The sequence below is a fragment of the Bos taurus genome, chromosome 4 (assembly GCF_002263795.3).
Source record: "Bos taurus isolate L1 Dominette 01449 registration number 42190680 breed Hereford chromosome 4, ARS-UCD2.0, whole genome shotgun sequence".
Lineage (NCBI taxonomy): Eukaryota > Metazoa > Chordata > Mammalia > Artiodactyla > Bovidae > Bos > Bos taurus.
In genome coordinates this window covers 62720997-62741108 of record NC_037331.1, presented here as the reverse complement: position 1 = coordinate 62741108, position 20112 = coordinate 62720997, and the positions used below count along the sequence as shown (strand labels likewise).

The window sequence follows — 20112 nt, the reverse complement described above, 5'->3', positions numbered from 1 at the left end:
CTCCCTTTACCTGGCAGGTGCCCCTATCAAGTTTATTGCAGAGACCCTTGTTTTTCTCTTTGAATCCTGTGCTCGGTTTATGACCTGCTTTTGTCTCTCACTCATCCGCAGAGCCCGGCGTCTGCACGGTGTTTGGAGACCCCCACTACAACACTTTTGACGGACGGACATTTAACTTTCAGGGGACGTGTCAGTACGTGTTGACAAAAGACTGCTCCTCCCCTGCCTCGCCCTTTCAGGTGCTGGTGAAGAACGACGCGCGCAGGACCCGCTCCTTCTCCTGGACCAAGTCGGTGGACCTGGTGCTGGGCGCCGGCACCGTCAGCCTCCAGCAGCACCTGACGGTGCGCTGGAACGGCTCGCGCATCGCGCTGCCCTGCCACGCGCCGCAGTTCCACATCGACCTGGACGGCTACCTCTTGAAAGTGACGACCAAAGCAGGTGGGCTTCCAGAAGCAAGGGCCTTCTGTGTACCTCTGGCGCTTCCCTCTGCCTCACCAACTGGTGCCCAGAAGCTGCAGCTGCTCCCCCTCCTCCTCCGTGGAGGAAAACCAGAGGCAGAGACGTCCACCAACTGCAGGGGTTGCCTCATTCTCCAGATGCCACAAAATAGCTGGAGAAAATTGGCATACCGAGGAGCCTTGCAATCTGATGCCAGTCACCCGCAACATGCGATCTGTCCACATCCAGTGTCTTTTCATCCTCATTCCGAAAATAGCAGTTGTTCTCTCCGGATAACCACTGTCTCATGTTGTGTTGCTATTTTAGGTCATTGATGTCCAGCTTGGAATTGTCAGTGTCTTTCCCAGCTCAGCTAGTCATGTGCAGTTTCACATCTGTGAGAAAGAGTGTTTCCTTGTTAACATCTGTCCAAGAAGGAGGGAATCCTCAAAAGCAAACTACAAACCTGTGGGTGTGCATATGGGAGTGGGGATGATGGGCTGTGTGACCAGCAGTCCTGTCCATTCTGGACCTGGGGAAGGCTGCTTATTGAGTTGATGGGCACAACTGTCAGCTCCTGCTGGAAGACACTTAGGGTGCTTGCTCTGAAAGCACTCTCTCCAGCCATGGGCTCATGGAGCTGGCCACTGATTCTGAGACCTTTTCTCAGCATCACATATTGCCTGAGACTTGCTGGACTCTGTTGCCACTCCACTGGCAGATACATTCCCCCTAAGCCAAACTGTTCATAGTTGCTAATAAGTGACTCATAGGGGTTCACAGAGGCCCACATTCTTGTCTGTGAGATGTTGCCTAAGAGAGACATCTTAGAAGCAGAACTCTACCCTTTATTATCAGCCCCAAAGAATGAATTCAGTTTGTTCAAACATTTTGTATGATATCATGAATGCTTCCTTCCATGCTGCCTTTGGTTAGTGCATATTTTGGTCAGTTGGATATTGAATTGCATGTCCTCTTAGCATGCTGTTTCTTTAAGCATGATATTTGAGGAAGTCAGCATATATATATATATATATATATATATTTTTTACTTTTTGCATTGATGAAAATTTAACAATGTAAAAGCATCACTTGGGTTCCAGTTTCTTTATCTAATATGGATCAGAAAGGGAAACATTTGATAGAGCAGGCACTTTTGAGGGAATGCAGAGATTGTTCTCCATGGTACTTTCAGAACCCTGTTTTCTGTTCAAGTCAAAATATATTCGGTAAATTGATTTGAGCTGATGAAATGCCAGCTTAGCTAAACAAAGGCAGGAAACCAAAGAGAAACCCACGGAGATTTTTATTTAGAGAGTATGACATGGTTTCAGTGAGAAATGTTAAATATTAATGTATTCGAGCATTCTATAGAGAAGAATGTTCACTTTGAAAGTGGTAGATGTGAAGAGTTCTGTTCTTTCAACTTCAGAGGGATTAATCCACCCCAGAAAATTCAGACACCAGTTGTTAACATTCAAATGACATGTCACTCTGCACATGTAGGCCTCAGCTCATCTCTTTGAAGGAGGCAACAATTTGTGGCTTCACGTAAAATGGACACAAAACGACCTATTATTACACAGACTAATTAGAAGTACCTTGTTTATCTTTTTGCATGCCGGCTGAACATAATGGATACTACTGATATGGAAATTATTAGCCACAACCCAATTCTCAAAGGAATTCTGCATATTCAGAATTACTAACAGTGGAGGAGGTTCAGAGCTGTTCCTCTCACAGCTGGCAATACCTTACGGAATAAATGTCCTCTTTGTAAGGACTTCACATGGTAAAAATGAGCAAAAGGATGAGGCTGCTAAGAAAATAATAATAGGTCATAAATGCCATAATTGGATTAGTCAATTTAACTCTTCTAGGCCTTGAATTCAGTTTTGCAGTTTGTCTTTTTTCCATCTCTCTTGCCATGATGCAGCTAATTTACGTGGTACCTTTTATACGCAGGTGACCAACTTCCTGTAGCACACGGAGGGCACAAACCTGCTTCCTAGGGAAGAACTATATATCTCTGGGTGCTAAAATTGCTTTGAAATTATCTTTTGAATGGAACAATTCCATTTCCAGACAATAGTCCTTTCTACTCTGGTCCCCAAATCTCAGTTTGTACTATCCCTTAGGGATGTTTTCATTTTTATTACCTATTGATTGTCTATCTAAAATATCACAGTATATCCTTTGAATGTTTGTTCTTCCTCCATAATCTTTTTCATAAGCTCAAGTGATCAAAGGCTATTTCTTTGAAATAGCCGTTTAAATCAAGACTGCAGGTGTAAGTTGGGAGATAGAGGGAAATGACTCTTCGCCTGTGGTTTATAGACTCAGCACTTCATGATAGAATCTTTTGGCAGAAGAGCACAGGTGGCTGTGTAGCTTGGGTGGAATTAAGCAGTAGTTACATATCTAAGAGCAACTAGGGTAGTACAGAAGGCAAAGCAAGGCTTGGAAGCTTGAGAAAGCTCTGCTTCTTCCTGTCACAACTCCCCTCTCTCCCCCGCCCAACTCTCGGCACTTAGCAAATCATTTAAAATATTTCCTTTCTGCCATCTGTTCACTTCATCAACTCCACCTGAAAAAGTTACGTCAGATCCACCTGAAAGTATTAACATGTGGGAGTGTGGCTTTGTATTTTACTTTTGGTAAAACTCCACATCTGAGGAACCTGAAGTATATGTATGTTGCTGTTGTTCAGTCGCTAAATTGTGTCCAACTCATTGCAACCCTATGAACAGCAGCATGTGAGGCTTCCCTACACACACACACACACACACACACACACACACACACACACATGTTCCTTTGGTTTAAACTCTAAACAGAAAAAATTCTCCATTTTTAAGCATCACTATGGTATATCTACAGATTTTGCACCTCCTCTCTCTTAAAAGTGGACTGCAGCAAAAGCAACAATAACAACCAAAAACAAATAAACAAAAGCAACTACAAAATAAAAGACCGACAACTTTCCCACCAAAAAAAAATTAGTAATCTGGAGCCAGGTCACACACTTGAAGGGTGAAAAACAGGTTGGTAAAACATTCACTGGTGCAAAGGAAAATTGGAAGACTCTTCATCCAGTGGAAGGAATGCAGCTGCTGCTCACATCCCAGATGAGACATGTGCTTCAGCTTTGGCCTTCTGACTGCCAGTTGTTTCTACCAATTTCCCATGCAGAGCATTGGGAAACTCATCCCAGCTGCAGAAAAGACTAACCCCAAACCCTCAAACACTTCCATGGCATTTTCATTTCATAAGATGCCTATTTAAAATCTCTTTTGGAAAAGCAATGAGTTTTTCAATTACAACTTATTCATTTTTTTTTTTGCCTGTCACTACTGTAATTTACTTTGCATGGATTTTACTAGTGTAGAGAGTAAAAATAACCATGCAAATACGTGTGTATATGATACAAGAATAGACAAAGTCATCTGTAGTCAAGTAAGTCATCCAAACACAATAGGAAGCCTAACACTGTTCTGTAAATATCCTCTTAACATAATGATAAAAAGAGGAGAAAAAGGGAGTGAATTACAAATTATTCTCTTACTTTGAGGATTGTGTTTCATGAAAGAGATGTCAAGAGTCTTGAGTAAAAAAGCAAAAGTGTTAGTCATTCGTCATGTCTGACTCTTTATGACCCCATGGACTGTATGTAGCTTGTCTTCTATCCATGGAATTCACCAGGCAAGAATACTGGAGTGGATAGGGAATATTACTGAAGCAGGAATCGAACCTAAGCCTTCTGCCTTGTAGGCAGAATCTTTACCATCTGAGCCGCCAGGGAAACCCCAAGAATACTGGAGTGGGTAGCCATTCCCTTTTCCAGGGAATCTTCCTGACCCAGAGATTGAACATGAGCCTCCTATATTGCAGATTCTTTATCATCTGAGCAACCAGAGAAGCCCAGAGTCTTGAGAAGAGTATATTTAAAACACAGTGGGCCTGCATCTTCTTAAGCATGCAGGAACCACCAGTCCATTGCAAAGAAAGAATGACTGACTTGTTCCCTGTGAGTTGAATTCCCATGAACTCAGTTGCCCAAAATCTCAAATTTATTGTATCACTGCCAGTAATTTTGTTGGAGCTTCTTTGGATGTAAATTCTCGACCAATGTGGCACTTGGAAGAGCAGTGTTTGCCTGCTGTCTAGGAAAGAGATTTGTAGTTTGGAAAATTTTGCAAGGTGGAAAATCTTTGGAATTATGCTCTAAAAGTTAGAACGTTGTATGGAATTGATTTTCTCCCTTCGTTTCTCTGGCTGGGCAGCTGCCTAGTTACAGGAGTATGAGGTCAAGTTTCTTTTATACCTTAGAGAGTATATTACAAATCAAATTACAGTTTGCTTGTCTTTTTTCAAAATGTTATTTCAGTGTCTTAACTGGCATGAAATTCACAAATTTCTTTGGCTTTGCTGACTCATTGTGTCAATTTACAGGATAATTCATTCATTTAGTGAGAATATACTACGTGCCAGATACTGTGTTCAATGATGGGGCATGAAGAAATAGAAATTGTTTTATACAATAGTTGTGATTGTCAGAATTGACCCAATGTTTGAGATCCTCACAGGAGATCAGTCCAGTGTGTGTACAGACTAGCAGCCTGTCCTTGCTCTGATCATCTTGTCCCATCATTGTCTTCTCTTCACTCAGTTACTCCCAAAGCCCAAAAGAGACTTTCTTATGACCTTCTTTCCTTCTTTTAGCTAATTCTATTCAATTGCTTTCGGGAACTGAGTTGCTTCTCCTGACCAAGAAACCTTCTCTACCTTTGCCTTGGGCTGAGAATACTTCCGTTCTTTTCACGTACCATACATGATTTCCATGTACCATACGTGATTTCCATGTGAGTCTTTCGGTTTATTTCTTGAGAAATCCAGTTTTGGACCACTGGTTTATTCTACCAATAATTTCCCCTAAAGCAGATCTGTAACTCTTTCTTATGTCAGTTGTGTGACCTGCTTGCAGAATGCTATTTGGCCAGGTTTCTCTCCTCTAGGACAATGACCAAAGGAATATTGGCTTAGGGAATATTATCTGTAGCATCTTACTTCTGGGTGTTTCCTACTGCTCTTACATCACTCTAATGTTGCCTTATGCCAATTTTATATTCAAACAAGATCCATTCCATCCCTCCCCACCCCTTTTGTCTTTCTCATCACCACCTTATCTCCCAACTTCTGAGCATCTTCTGAGCATTTACTCATCAGGCTAATGTTGATCCTTCAGGAACAAAGATAAAGTCTTCTTAAAAAAAAAGAAAAAGAAGCTCTCTCTGGATACTCAGAAAGGACTAAATCAAAGACTAGGTTTTGTCAGAAATCCAAGAGGATAAGATTGAAAACACACAGCTGGGGATATTTTCTATTTTTTTCTGTTAAAATGGAGCTTTCTTTGTGGGCTGTCACTCTTAGGAGACAGTGACAGTGAGTAAGGAGGAGTCCCAGAGCAGAAATGCACTGTGACCTGTTGTAGATGTCCCCTCGGTCCTCATCTACAGCACTGGTACCTAGTTCATCCATTCACTGGGTAGCTCGGGCACTGCCAAGATATTACCAAGAGAACAGTAAGAAGAACTTCCACCACACACTTGAGACATAAAGAAAATGTTAATACCAGAATCATCATTTGCTCTGGGTTGATCCTCAAAAGACTTTTCATGAAACCCTCTCCTTTGTCTTATGGGTAGTGTGTTCACATACTGCATCATTTCTTCCTGGCATCCTGATCAAACTGATCTGTGCTGTGTGACAGCAGAGCCTGGCCGTCCGACCCATGACAGAGATTCCACTCTTCAGTGGGGTCACTTGTTACAGTAAATCCTAGACACTCAGGGCTAGTAGGTCGGGAGAAAATGAATGTTCTCAAATTCTCCAACTGTTTAGATGGTCAGTTCAGCAAACCAAGAGGGGATTATGTTCTCAACCTTGTGGAATGAAGATCGTTTCCTCAGTGAACAGTGCTGTCCAGGTGATTCTGTCCAGCACATGAGGAATTTTGACCTATGGCCTGGTAGCCTCCATGCTTGCTCAAATGTTGAAGCTATGATCAGCCCAGGTATGCATGGAGACCCCAACCTAGGTCTCATAACATCTCAACCATGGAAGCATGGATTAAACAGCTGTGTGTATCTCATGGATGACTAAAATAATGGGAGGCAAATGTTTTCATTTGTATGAGTGTTGTCCTTTGAAGAGGATGTGTTCAGAAGCTTTATATTTATTACTTTAATACTTCCACTATGGCAAATAATTTGGAAATTTTCACTTGGCTCTAAATATCATCATATGGGGAGAATATTAGATAAAGAGAAAATTACATTTCAAATTATCATCTTTGTTATCTTTCCATTTCCACATTATAGTCGTTGTTGGATAAATGAAAACATGATGTGAACCAAGACAATTACTCTGAAAAAGGGCAAAAATATAAACTGTAGAGTAACATGGTCAATGAAGAATCATCTGTAAGTCACACTACATATAAGATAACATTGTAAGGGCAAAACTCATACATTTAAAAAGTTCTAAGCCCCAATAACTGATTTGTGTAATATCACACAGTGTTCGATGTGGAGAGACTGAAAGGTAATCAAGATTTTAGTGAGGTCCTTAGTCTTCCTTGTTAGAGGATAGTCATATGTACTGTATAAGAATCTACACTTGAAAACTATTGGTGGATTCAAGAGTGATTGCTTCTTGTTTCCTCTAGGTTTGGAAATATCCTGGGATGGAGACAGTTTTGTAGAAGTCATGGCTGCCCCCCATCTCAAGGGCAAACTCTGTGGTCTTTGTGGCAACTACAATGGACATAAGCGTGATGACTTAATTGGTGGAGATGGAAGCTTCAAGTTTGATGTGGATGACTTTGCCGAGTCCTGGAGAGTGGAGTCCAATGAGTTCTGTAACAGACCCCAGAGAAAACCAGTACCTGAACTGTGTCAAGGGACAGTGAAGGTAAAGCTTAGAGCCCATCGAGAATGCCAGAAACTCAAATCCTGGGAATTTCAGACCTGCCACTCAACTGTGGACTACACTACTTTCTACCGGTAAGTACAGTACTTTCAGGAATGGGCTTGGGTTACACACCAGAGATAGACTTGACCTTGAAACAGAAACTGTCAAATCCCTTGGTGTACCAGGGCCCCCAAAGCATAGTCTAAATACCCCTACTTCTTTCTTGTCTTGAGACTGATCTCCTCTTGAATCAGTCCCACATTATGTCTCAAAGTAAGAAATTGTAGGGAGTACTTCAGAGTTACCTTCTATAAGTGATTGTTTTTGTGTCTGCAGGTTCACTGGGAAGCTAGGGACACCCTAGGGTTTTTCCAGGTGTTAGCCTGATTCTAAGATTGAGGAGTGCTTCCCAAATTCTGGCCTGAAATACAATTTTGTAGGGCAGAAGTGGGAATCTCAAATTGCTCTGGCTGCCTTTGGGTATTTCAGTGAGCTCGGTTATTCTAGGTTTGAGGAAGGGTTCATCAGGTCTTTCCCATGGTCTGGCCCCAAACAAATCTGCACACAGAAAATGAGGTGGCCAGATGAGAGTTCCTTGGATTTTAGCCAACTATGAGACTTTGTGTCCAGAGTTAGAGGAGTATAGAAACAGGGCTTAAGAGGTGGAGGAAGGAAGGTCTCTCAGTAAGACTGTGGGTTCCATAACCTTTTCTAATTCTGATTAACCCCTTTCCATACAAAGCAACTGGTTACAGAGGAGACTTGGCTTTGACATCCATGCTACAAGGTTGCATCTGTGAATGGATGAATTTGGCCTGGTTGTACTTCCATTTACTGCACGATTCCATGGGTTCAAGAGCTGTGACTATCTATAACTTTAACCACCACTGGGTGTGGGAGGAAACATGAGATGAACACAGCCCCAAAAGGCCTTGTTTAAGCGATTTGCCCATGCCTCTTAAAATGAGAAAACTCCTGTGGTCTGAAGCCACAGAGAAGTTATTTTTACTCTTTAATTGCCACCAGTTTCTTTCCCCTAGTTCTCATTAAATGTGATTTTTAAAAATTTATTTGATCTTTGGATGTAAAAGATAAAGGTCTATAAAGTCAGCTCAAAGTGTGGTGAAAAAGGACGATCCCTGTCATCACAAATTCCTGAACATAACTGCATCTGTCAAACCATTTGGCTCCAACTCGTGTATTTAGTTTCTTCAAGCCATTTTCTGGTTGTAATTTGAATTCTCTGGGTTCCCTTCTTTCTCCTCCCTAAACCACCCAATGGATTGACCTCACCCTTGTCTATTGAAATTGAAAGATCTTTAATGCTTTCTGGAGTGGGTTAAGCACCTGGATAGACAAACCAGGGTTCACTTTGAAACTAAATACCCATCACTTGAAAGTCTGATGGGAAGCAGTTGTTTAGTCGCTAAGTCATGTCTGACTCTTTTGTGACTCCATGGACTGTAGCCCGTCAGGCTCCTCTCTCCATTTAATTCTCCAGGCAAAGATACCAGAGTCGGTTGCCATTTCCTTCTCCAGCGGATCTTCTGGACCCAGGGATTGAATCCGTGTCTCCTGAATTGGCAGGTGGATTCTTTATCGCTGAGCCACCAGGGCAGCTTGAATAGGAAGCAATAGAGCACAGTAATTAAGAACTTTGTGGTCTCTCTGAGCTAAAAATCCAGCCCAGCTTTACAAACTTAAAAAGTTATTTAAGCTCTCCAAACCTTGGTTTACTTATCTGGGAAATGCAGATGGTAAAAGAACCTACCTTGAAGAGCCATCGTTCAGATTCTGTGAGATGATGAACATAAATACATCTGCTTAACCCAGTGCCCTGGAGTAATAAGTACTCTGTAATTGTTGGCTACTATCATATCTTCTATCATTAATTAAACGATTAGCCAGAGTTAAGGCCTCTTTTGGATGCTCTCCTAGCCCAGTCGTGGATTTGGATTGGACCCTTCTCTGTCTGAATTAGAATGGAAAGGCTATACTTCTCCCAGGACCCTAGCAGTCCACACCTTTGGTCTTCATCCCATTTCAAAGGAATGTGTTGAAAGCAAATATTGGAGAGCAGGCCTGTAGAGATTCATCCCTTTTTGCAAATTTCTATTTCTTTGCTCTTTGGTGATTTATTTTGTATTATGATCCCTGGACTGTGAGCAGGAATATGATGAGCACCTTGGCAGCAGTCGTGAGAAATGACGTTGATGTGAACAGAGAGAATGGGAACTGTTAGGTGGCCAGACAGATGCTTGCCTTCTGCTCTTGAAAGTCGCTACAACAGCTACAGTGGCACAGTAAGGGATGGGGGAGTCACTGTGTAAGGGGCTGGGTGCCTGAGTTTGGAGAGCTTTTGAGAATGCTCTCAGGATCTTTGTGTACTGAGGTTTGGAGGATAGAGCATGGTGGGAGGTGAGCTTATGTTCTGCTGTGTGTGGTGTAGGGGCAGAGCCCCCTTCCAGGCCAGCCACTCCCTGGGAGAGGCAAGGGGAGCTCAGGAAGGCAGAGCTGGGCGATCCTGACTGTCACTTGCTTTGTTGAAGACCTCACTCTCCAACTGAGAGATTCACCTTCATGAATTTTCAAGTGAGGGTCACCAGTATTGGGTAGATCTTGGATTTCTTTCTTTCTTCCAAGCACAGATGTAGCAGGAGAAAGGAAAGAAACAGGGTCAACATGGAAAGAGAATTCTGTTCTCAAGTGATTTCCAGCAAAGACCAAACCTTAGGGAGCCTTTAAGAAGCAATGGACTAAGAAGGTATTGGGTGGTCCCAGGATGGGTGTAACCTTAACTCTGACACTTGCTAGCTGTGTGGTCCTGGTAGCTTGCTGAGCTTCAGATTCTTTGTCTGTAGACTAGACATGGCAGCAGCTACCTGGTGGTGCTCCTCCAAGGCCTGAGGTCAATGGGCAGTGCCATGTTGGCATGTGATAGACAGGCAGTCTTGGTCTTGGCACAGTATGCTTTATCCTGTGTACCTTCCTTTTTATGGAGAACCTTGCCCCCGCTCAGCCACTTACGTTTCTGATACTTGGTATCTTCTCCTGTTCTCATTGTGGAGAACAGATTAGATAGAGTCTCACTGATGTATCTGCAGAGCAATTAAAAAATGAAAAAATTCTCTTTTGTGACATTGAATGAAATATGGTAAGTTAAGATGCATTGTAAATGTTTAAAAAATTGTTTTTACCTTATCTAGAAAAACGTTTCAGATGAACCTATTTTCAGGGTAGAAATAGATGCAGACATAGAGAATAGATGTGGGTGGGAGAAGGGGAGTGTGGGACAAATTGGGAGATTAAGGTTGACATATATGCAAATGTAGTTCAGTTGCTAAGTCGTGTCTGACTTTTTGTGACCCCATGGACTGCAGCATGCCCATGCGTGAAATAGATAGCTAGTGGGAATCTGCTGTAAAGCACAGGAAGCTCACCTCAGTGCCCTGTGATGACTTGGGTGGGTGGGTTGGAGGTGGGGGAGGGAGGAAGGCTCATGAGGGAGGGAATATATGTATACACATAGCTGATTCACTTCATTGTACAGAAGAAACTAGCACAACATTGTAAAGCAATTATACTCCAGAAAAAGAGCATAATACATGTTCATTGTATAATATTTAAGTAACATGAAAAAGAATAAAGAAGAAAATAGCTATCACATGACATTCCACACATGTAAAATTTTTCCTGCCTATTTTGTGTCATTGGTGGAATTTCTAAAATGAAGCTTAAAACACTGTCAATGTTCTGTGTGTTAAGTGCTGTGATCTTTTTTATGAGTCAATATAGGACTAGAGAGATATGTCTTGATGTCATGAAAGGTCCTATATATAAATTGTATATAAATTCGATTCCTTTCATTTTCTCCTTATCCTTCAAAGAAATATCTGTATTTTCCTCTAAGACAAAGAATAAAGTTGCATAATATACAAATGCAACCTTCCAAGTACCATTGTATTTGTTACGTAGAGAGGGAGAGGATACAGGAGGTATTTCTCTGAGGAAATTTTACCACTTTTGGCTTTCCTTAATTATGTGGCAATGTCCACAGGGAGAATTCTATTATAAATATGAGATAGTTCTTCCTATAAGATCAAAATAACAATTCTGATTTCTCTGAGTTAGAGTTTACTTTTGAGATGTCTAGGACTTAGAACTCATTTTATTTTAGTCTTACCCAGTTCAAAAATTTTAATAGTAAACTGTCTATTGTCTAAAAACTCAAAAACTTTTGCAAATAAATAAGAGATGACTACATAGTAGCCAAGACTTTTTTTTTTTTCCTCTTTTGGGAAACTTTGGTTTTGCTTATTTTTTCTTCACAAATTAGTTCCACCAATCGTGGCCTCATTTGGTATAAAAATGTAATATTCAAAGTCTTTGTGATCAGCGTGATTTGGTTTCATTAACCCATTGAATATATTTGGATGCAAAATAACTTAATCATGAATCACCTAAAAATTGAGTTGTCCTCCAGTTAGTTAATCTCCCTTACAAGTGTTTTGCATTAGCCTTCGATGGTGTGTTACCGAGACATTTCCGGTAGCAAGGGAGGTAGGTAGTATCCTGTGGAAGCATGCATGTGAAATCATTTCAATTATATCTGGATTCCAACATAGACTCCCCTGAGGAGAAGATACTGTCTTTGTGTTTCTTCCCTCATCCTTTATTTTCACTTCCCTCCCCCAGACTCATGTTGCCTTCTCCATCTGTGTCTTGACTGCCAGCTGAGAAATCCAGGAGAAGTAGGCCGCCCCCAACCCCAGAGCCTCCCTGGAGGTCCTCAGCAGCCAGCACAGGGTCCACTGACCACCCTGACATAGACCAGGCTGATGAGCCCAGCCCTGGCAGCCCCAGGGAGAGATGGAAGCCAGGAGATGGGCTGGGATGTGTGGGCCACTCTGGAGAGAGAGAGACCACCTCTACCTTGGGCTGGTGAAACTCTAGCAGTGGGCTTCTTCCCTAACTCGGGTCTGAATCTTGGATGAAGTAGTTGCAAGTGAGTATATAACCTGTCAGCAAAGCGGGCCTCTCCCATCAGGGCAGGCCCACATTTCAGAGCAGCCAGGAAAACGAATGTGCACTGTCGCAAAGCCCAGGCATTTACAGACCACGGTTGTCTCACCACTGTCCCTTTCCTAACTCCCCTTCGTGGGGGTATAATTCACTGGAGTGAAAGCTCCGTTCACTTGTTCGGTTTGGGAAAATGTCTGGGATCCCCAGTCTAGGAAATGTTCTTTTCATGCAGTGGTTTTTACATCTGTAAGGAGTTGAAGGAAGGCCAGAGGATTCACAGACATGTCCTTCCTGCTGAGGTCCTGGGAGGTAGGCGGTGGGAGTTTGTGCAGGAGAACGTTGGAACCCCGACAGCACCACAGTGTTGAAGATAATGGCACCTGGGGACTGCCGGTGGCTTCCTTCCAGGGGAAGATCACAGCCTTTGTGGATGACCCACTTTGTGTTTTCCTATAAAGGAAACTCATCATTTATTATAAAACAAGAGGAGGGACCAGGCAAGGAATACAGACTTTATGTGTGTATGTCTGTTTGTATGAGAAAATCGTATAAGGCCAACTGCTATTCTATAATTCAAATCAAGCCAATCTTCCCTTGCTTCAAAGAAGAACATTCTTGGAACATTTCTGTTTACAACTTTTAATGAGTTGTCTCAAATTGCCATTAGAACTAGGGTCCTAAATCAAATGAGATGTTCATTTTATAGTGTGATGTTCTAAACGTGCTTTTTCATGATTCCTTTGGCAAACTCAACTTTCAGGATGAGCAGCCACTCTGCATCTGTAATAAAGGTGACACCAGGTGGCAGTAGACTTCAGCCCTTAAAGTTCAACATGTTTTTCCTCCTCAGTAGCTCCTTTTTGTTTTGTTTTGTTTTAAGAGTCAGTCCTAGGCTGCTCCTTCACTGTATCTAAACATATAATGCCAGTTCCTTCCTGTGTCCGTGTCTTTCCCCTGCCTGAGATGCCTTCATTTTCTACATTGATTTAAGCTGAAGGCACAGCTCACATTTCATCCTGGGCCTCTCTAAGTGTTCTTCTTTGCTTTCTTAGAGATGCTGATTGTGTTTATCCTTATTTAGCACATATGCTATGTTGTATTTGTTGCCGTTGTCTCGTGCCAGCGTTGGATTTTAGGTTCACTTGGTATTGGGGAATGTCTTTTCTACCCTTTCGTATTTCATCCAGCATCGCTCCTGGAAGATCTGCTTTGGGGAAAGTTTTCTTAGCTCCCTTCGTAGCCTCTCTGTCATCTTTATTCTCTCTGATCTCCTTGTGACTTCTACCCCCAGTGTCAACTTCATCTTAGGTCTTTATCCGCACGCTTGTTACACACTTACAGTCAGAATGTGCACACTGTTCTGTCTTTTCAGAGAATAGACTAGTCAGAGCCTCTGGTCCGCCTTTGATGCTGCAGAAACCATCTGCTCTTCTTACTGCATGAGTCTGTTACTGTGACTGCCAGGAGCATGCCTCTGAGTCAGAGAATCTACTTCTGCCTGCTCACAATTCACTTGTAAGCCACTTGGACCTACTGGATTCAATCTGTCCTTTCTGTCTATGGACGGATAGTATTTGTCCTTGCCATCTTCCTGTGTGGTATTTTGACCTATAGATATTTCTGCATTGACCTCTGTGACCATCTAATTCCGTGGAGTCACGAACTAGCATTGACTCTTCTTGTCACAGTATGTGATGCTATTCATAGAAGCATCACAAGGAAGTTCTCCTGAGCCTTTTAGAATCCCAAGTTTTTATTGGAACTTGATCACCTACTGCCTGTGTAGCTGACCTTCTGTAGCCCCTCCCAGAGGTCATGCTAAAGCCTTAAGTCTCCAGCTCTTCTGGAGGTTGAAACTGTTATCAGGTGGCCCAAAGCCCCCAGCATAAAGCACATTATTAGAATCTCATAACCAAAAGTGTTAGTCCCCCAGTTGTGTTCAACTCTATGACCCCCTGGTCTGTAGCCCACCAGGCTCCTCTCTCCATGGAATTCTCCAGGCAAGAATACTGGAGTGGGTAGCCACTCTCTTCTCCAGGAGATCTTCCCGACTCAGAGATCAAACCTGGATCTTCTCCTTTGCAAGGCAGATTCTTTTTACCATCTGAGCCAGCAAGGAAGTCCCAAAAGGGCCCAGGAAAAAAAAAAAAAACTCCCCTGTCAGGCAGGGCATTCCAGGGGCCTAGAGATTACTCTCCAGGAGCTAAAGGTCAAAGCCAGACCCTCTTTGGGCCAAGTTAATTCTTCACTACACAACCTGCCTGGCTAGAGGTTAATTTCAATTTGATTTTAATGTTAGCTTGGAGTTTATTTTCAGCATAAACTTCCTGGAATCCTGCAGTGTTTTTCCTCAGAAAATTACATTCTGGATTATAATTAGATGGGGCTTTTGAACACAGATTTGAATGAGTGTCACTGTAGCGGGTAAAACACTAATTATTTTGTAGCATCTCTGTTGGTTGCTTAGGGTACTTTGATGACTCCTCAATGAGCAGGAAGCCGTGTGGTTTAGCTTTATTATATTTTCATTATCAACAGATGTAAAGCCCTTTCTAGCCACAAGAGCAACATGAGTGGTGGCTGACATGAGGAATGTTTTCTTTATGTTACTGTTGAGCTAAGTGGGGCACTGAGAGGTGAGGGGATTCACTTCAGGGCCACCCATGAAACCTGAGCCGCCAGCCTGATGGGACACCTGGTCTTGGGTTTCTTTCTCAGAACTTAGCTGGAGCCAGTATGGCTGCTCTCAGAGTCTATTGTTGTCCACTCAAGTTTTTGAATATCCTGCTTCTGCCATGAACTTATAGAGGAGGATTTCATTAATCATTTAATTCACTTCTGTTGCAACTTTTGAGTGTGTATGTGCTGCGTGCCAGGGACTGCTGTAGGGACTGAACAAGAGATCCAAAGGCTATTCCTTCAGACAACTCATAATCTAGTGTGGACAGGCTAAATAATAAATAGGAAACAAGGTCATTGTCAACTGTGAGAAGAGGAATGGGGGAATTAGTTGTGATGTGATAAGGTGGGCTGAGGGCACCAACTTAGAATAAGGTAGACAGGAAAGTCTTCATGAGGAGTGCTTCTTTGAGTGGAGCCCACAGAGCATGGGAAGGACTGGGGAGAGGGCCTGTCATGGGCAGGGGAAGGGCAGGCCCCAGTGCGGGAAGAGTGTGGCCTGTCGAAGACTAGAAAGGAGGCTGTCAGTACTGGTGCCTTTAGAAAGTGATGGGTGTACTGCCAATAACTGCATGAGCTTGGAAGTAAATCCTCCCCCGGTCAAGGTTCAGAAGAGATGTGTTTGTTGAACTTTATTGTTGAGCCTTTCCTGTTTTCCTCATTCAGTAAGTTTTCATTTTATTGCATTCTGCATGTAGTTTTGTAAGCTGATATAAATCCTTTTGGGAACGAGTTGAGGAATAAGTGACAGTGGCCAGGGGTAAGAGATCTAACAGCTCTGAATGTCTATTTTTTGTGTGAAATAGAGATAATATCACCAACAGATTGCTCATGGGGCTGGATAAGGTTTCTCTTGAAATGCCCAGATGGAAGCACAAAGGAATCCACTTCCCTTGACCGTGTCACTGTATCATAGCAGTCTAGTGGCATTCTGCCCTGATCTCTGAGGTTGCAGGTTGTTCCATGGAAAGTTAAAGTATGCGCTTGGATGCCAGAATGCCTCAGAATCAAGAAAACCTGGGCACGGGTGTCCTCAGAGATGGCCCTGTGCGGGCTGGCTTCCATCAGACCCCAGACAGATGGGTTGGGTCTTGGATATTTTGTGAGTCCAGCACTGTGAGTCAGTGAAGCCACAGGGACAGGATCAGATCTTGTGAAATCAGCCAGCATCCTGGAAGGGTTCTGGGCTTTGCAGAGGTAGCTCACTGGCTTCTGTGCTCTGGGAGCTCAGGGCTGTCCTGGGTTTGATGGTCATCCAGGATTCTTTGACGATTTCTCAATCAAGCTGGCAAAAATTACAGTCGATGGATAGTGTGCACATATGAAATAGGAGGGAGGCTCTTGCAATCCTGGATCCTCCTACACATTGTCCTGTATGGAAATATTATAGTCAATCTCAATTTTCTTCTGACCTGGCAAAGAAAAGGAGCAGTTAGCTTTCATACACAGGCTTTCACAGGAGCTGGTGTTTCAATCAGGGACCAAATATTCAGGAGTGTGTATGTGTTAAAAAAAAAAAAATAAGACTGTATGTGGGGCAGTTTTGTTAAGGAAGAAAATGCTGAATTATTATTTTTTTTAGTATCTACAGGTCTCTTTTCTAGACTAAAAGTCAATGATTCATGGCTAGGAATCAGTGAGATAATAAATTAAAACAGGTATATATTATCTATTGTGAACACACACACACACACAGGTTATTTTATTATTAGGATTCATTGATTAAATAATTCAACAGGCGCTGTTCAAGGTGCTGGAGGTATGGCAGTGATTGAGATAAATGAGTCCTCTGGCTCACAGACTTTGCAGTGCCCGCTAGTGGGTGAGAAAGATGAGTAAACAGGAGTGTAGGTAGGAATGGATACATCTTTAATAGACGATGCATAGGATGCTATGGATATCTTCCAGGGGCATGGCTTCCTGGAGGAGGTGACTTTCTAAGCTGAAACCAAAAGCGTATGTAGGGATTAGCTGCACAAAAAGAATAGGGGTTTGGCGAAGAGCACAGAGGAAAAGATTCCAGCCATGGAAGACTGTGTGTTCAAAGACACAAAAGCCAGCGAGAGCCTGGCATAGGCAGCAAACAGGTGTTCAATGGGGCAGTGTCATAAACTGAGAAGGGTATGGACTGTGGGTCAGGAGGCAAGGCCACAAGCAGATCATTACCGTTTATGCCCCAGCATTCGTAAGACATGAAGGGGGCACACTGTGCTGTCTTTCAGCCATGACTTGGGAGCAGCTTATATTGGGCATTGGTTCAGTAAAGTTGAAGATTTATCATTTATTCATCATTCATTTACTTCTCACTTTGTATTCATCAACTGTGTAGCCACCAACTGCGTAGACTGTGTATGCCTTAGGTCATAGTTCTCAAACTTTGGCAGGCATCAGAATCATTTAGACAGCTAGATTAGACATTTAGACATTTAAACATTTAGATCTGGTGGGTCTAGGACAAGGGCTGAGAATGTACATTTGTAACAAGTTCCCAAGTGATGCTGGGACTCTGGAATCACACCTGGAGAACCTTAGCTTGAGGTGGAGAAATTAAAACTGCTTCCAGGTGTTTGTGCATCCCCAAGGGACTCAGTTCTTTGAGCCTTGGTCTACTCCAAGACCTTTTTATGGCTGACAGGGCTGATCTCTCCTTGTCCTTTATAGTCAGGCTCCACACATTAGAGATGCAAACACAGAGTGGGTTCATGGGAAAGGGATTAGGAGCTAAGCACATGCCCGCCTAGGCTAAAGTGGTCATTGGAGCTCAGTGGCATTTTTTTTGGTGGGAGAGGTTTAAAGTTCAGGCACCAAATGGAATAGTGCTCAGCCATAAAAAAAGAATGAAATTTTGCCATTTTCAGCAGCAACATGGATAGACTTGCAAGATATTATCCGGAGTGAAATAAACCAGCAAAGAGAAACACTGCATGATAACACTTACATATGAAATCTAAAAATGCAGCAAACTAATGATCATAACAAAAAAAGCAGACTCATAGAGAACACTAGTAGTTACCCATGGGGAAAGGGAAGGTAGACGGGGCAATATAGGTGGTTAAGAGATACAAAGTATTAGAAATACAATGAACTACAAGGATATATTATACAACACAGGGAATATAGCCAATATTTTATAATCACTATAAATGGAGTATAACCTTTAAAACTGTGAATTACTGTGCTGCATACCTGTAACTTAGGTAACACTGTACATCAACTATACTTCAATTTTAAAAAATGGAAAAAAAAATACAAGCACCAAACTAAACCTTTTACTATCTTGTTTTATAAATAAAAAGGCCCTGGTGTTACTGCTTCCTTATTTGAAAGGCCAAGCCCAGCAGAAGTGCTGAACTTTTGGCTGGGCCATTTGTTAATTAAAATACAGAATTCTCCTGGCCACTGAAATAACATTTCACAGAGCACCCAGTCCTGGGAACCACCTTGGTCACTTTGGGATGAATGACCCAGTGCCCAGCAAGTGCCCTCCCTGGAGAGAAAGCTGGACACAGTGCAGCTCTGTTGCTGAACCGGGTTGGAGCCAGTGTTCCCTGGCAGAGACAGAGCAGACCAAATCCTCCCTTCCCCAGCACAAAGCACAGACAGGCCTGCAACTGGGAGCCAGGCGGGTGAGCCCAGGGATGGCCGACAGGATATATCTGTAAAAATCTGCTTCCTTTTTCCTGGCTTCAGGCTTGAAAAGAACCTGGTCAGTGGGCACAGAGTGTAGAGAAATAAATACTTTACAAGGAAAGGGGGAAATCTGGTGACGATACTGGAATTAATAATTCTTTTAACATGAAAGAGCTTTTCTCTGTGATCTTTACTGTCTTACCTAGGGTTTGGAGTTTAAACAGAGCAAGAGGGTGAGCTGGTTTCTTCATTGTATCCCAAGCAACTGGCCCATGTGTGAGCACAAAGGTAGGAGGTATCTGAGTTGCTCAAAGAATATGGGCCAGAAGACCTTTCAAAACCCCTGAAAACTTTTCCATACAAATAAGCAACCAGGAAATTGGAGTCTTCATTTTGTCTTTGTGATCAAAGCCAGAGAGGAAAGATATTAAGCAGATACTGACCCGAAGTTTTGTGGCCACCGTTAGGATTTATTGACTGAATAGCAAATAAGGACTGTGGGAAAGCCGAGGTTGGTGTTTACTTGAAGGGAAGAAAAGATTTGGATTCAGAGGCTGACTGGAAACAGAAGCCTGCCCTACTACGGACATGAGTCCATGGGCTTTGGTAATAGGAGGTAACAACACATTTACAGCATTGATTGACATGCATTACATGCCTGGAACTCCAGGACACCTAATAATATATGACAGTGTTAATAATAATGGGCAATGCCATGAGATGAGGAGTAGTGACAGCTTACGTTTGCATGCTGTGTACCAGGTGGCAGCTAAGGGCTCTCCCTGCATTTAGTGTTGCATTTGTGTGCATGAGCAACACGAGCTTAAAGGAGGTAAGGATATCACCCAAGGTCACCAGGCAAGAAGGAGGCAGAGCCAGAATTTGAGAACAAATATGTTTGACCCAGATATTGTATTTTTGATCATTGCCACCATAATCTGGTAATAGCTCCTCCTCCTAGCCCATCCCTGACCCGATTGTCTCCATTTTCTAATACTCAGTTTTTGCAAAAGCTTCATATACTGCTATTTTTTTTCTTTTTGAAGGATTTTTTTTTCTTTAAAAAAATTTTCCTTTCTTTTGAGCAAAATTCTCTGCTCAGGTTTTGTAAGTTTTGTGCTGGCTCAATTTTAAATACAGCAATTTCATCCTCATGGTCTTTTAAAAAGAAATGTTTGAATTTCAAAATAGTGGCCATTTTCTACTCATATTTTATTTTATTTTATTTTTTACTGATCCACAGTATTAATTCTAGAGATAAGAATGCCTGATTCTACTTGAAAGGCTGAGTTCATTATGGAACTGGGATCCTTGATTCTAATGCTGTGTGCCTAAAAAGTATTTCCTTCTTTTTCATCTTCTTTTCCT

At 42.4% G+C, this 20112-nt stretch overlaps 1 protein-coding gene across 2 annotated transcripts in view; it reads left to right on the top strand.

The window, feature by feature from the left end:
- Positions 1 to 20112, top strand: part of BMPER (BMP binding endothelial regulator) — a 252730-nt gene that overhangs the window by 175902 nt on the left and 56716 nt on the right. Inside the window, 2 exon segments of one of the 2 annotated variants that reach the window (NM_001077997.1) lie at positions 112 to 441; positions 7169 to 7505. In NM_001077997.1, coding sequence (NP_001071465.1) covers positions 112 to 441; positions 7169 to 7505 — 667 coding nt within the window. 2 annotated transcript variants of the gene reach the window in all.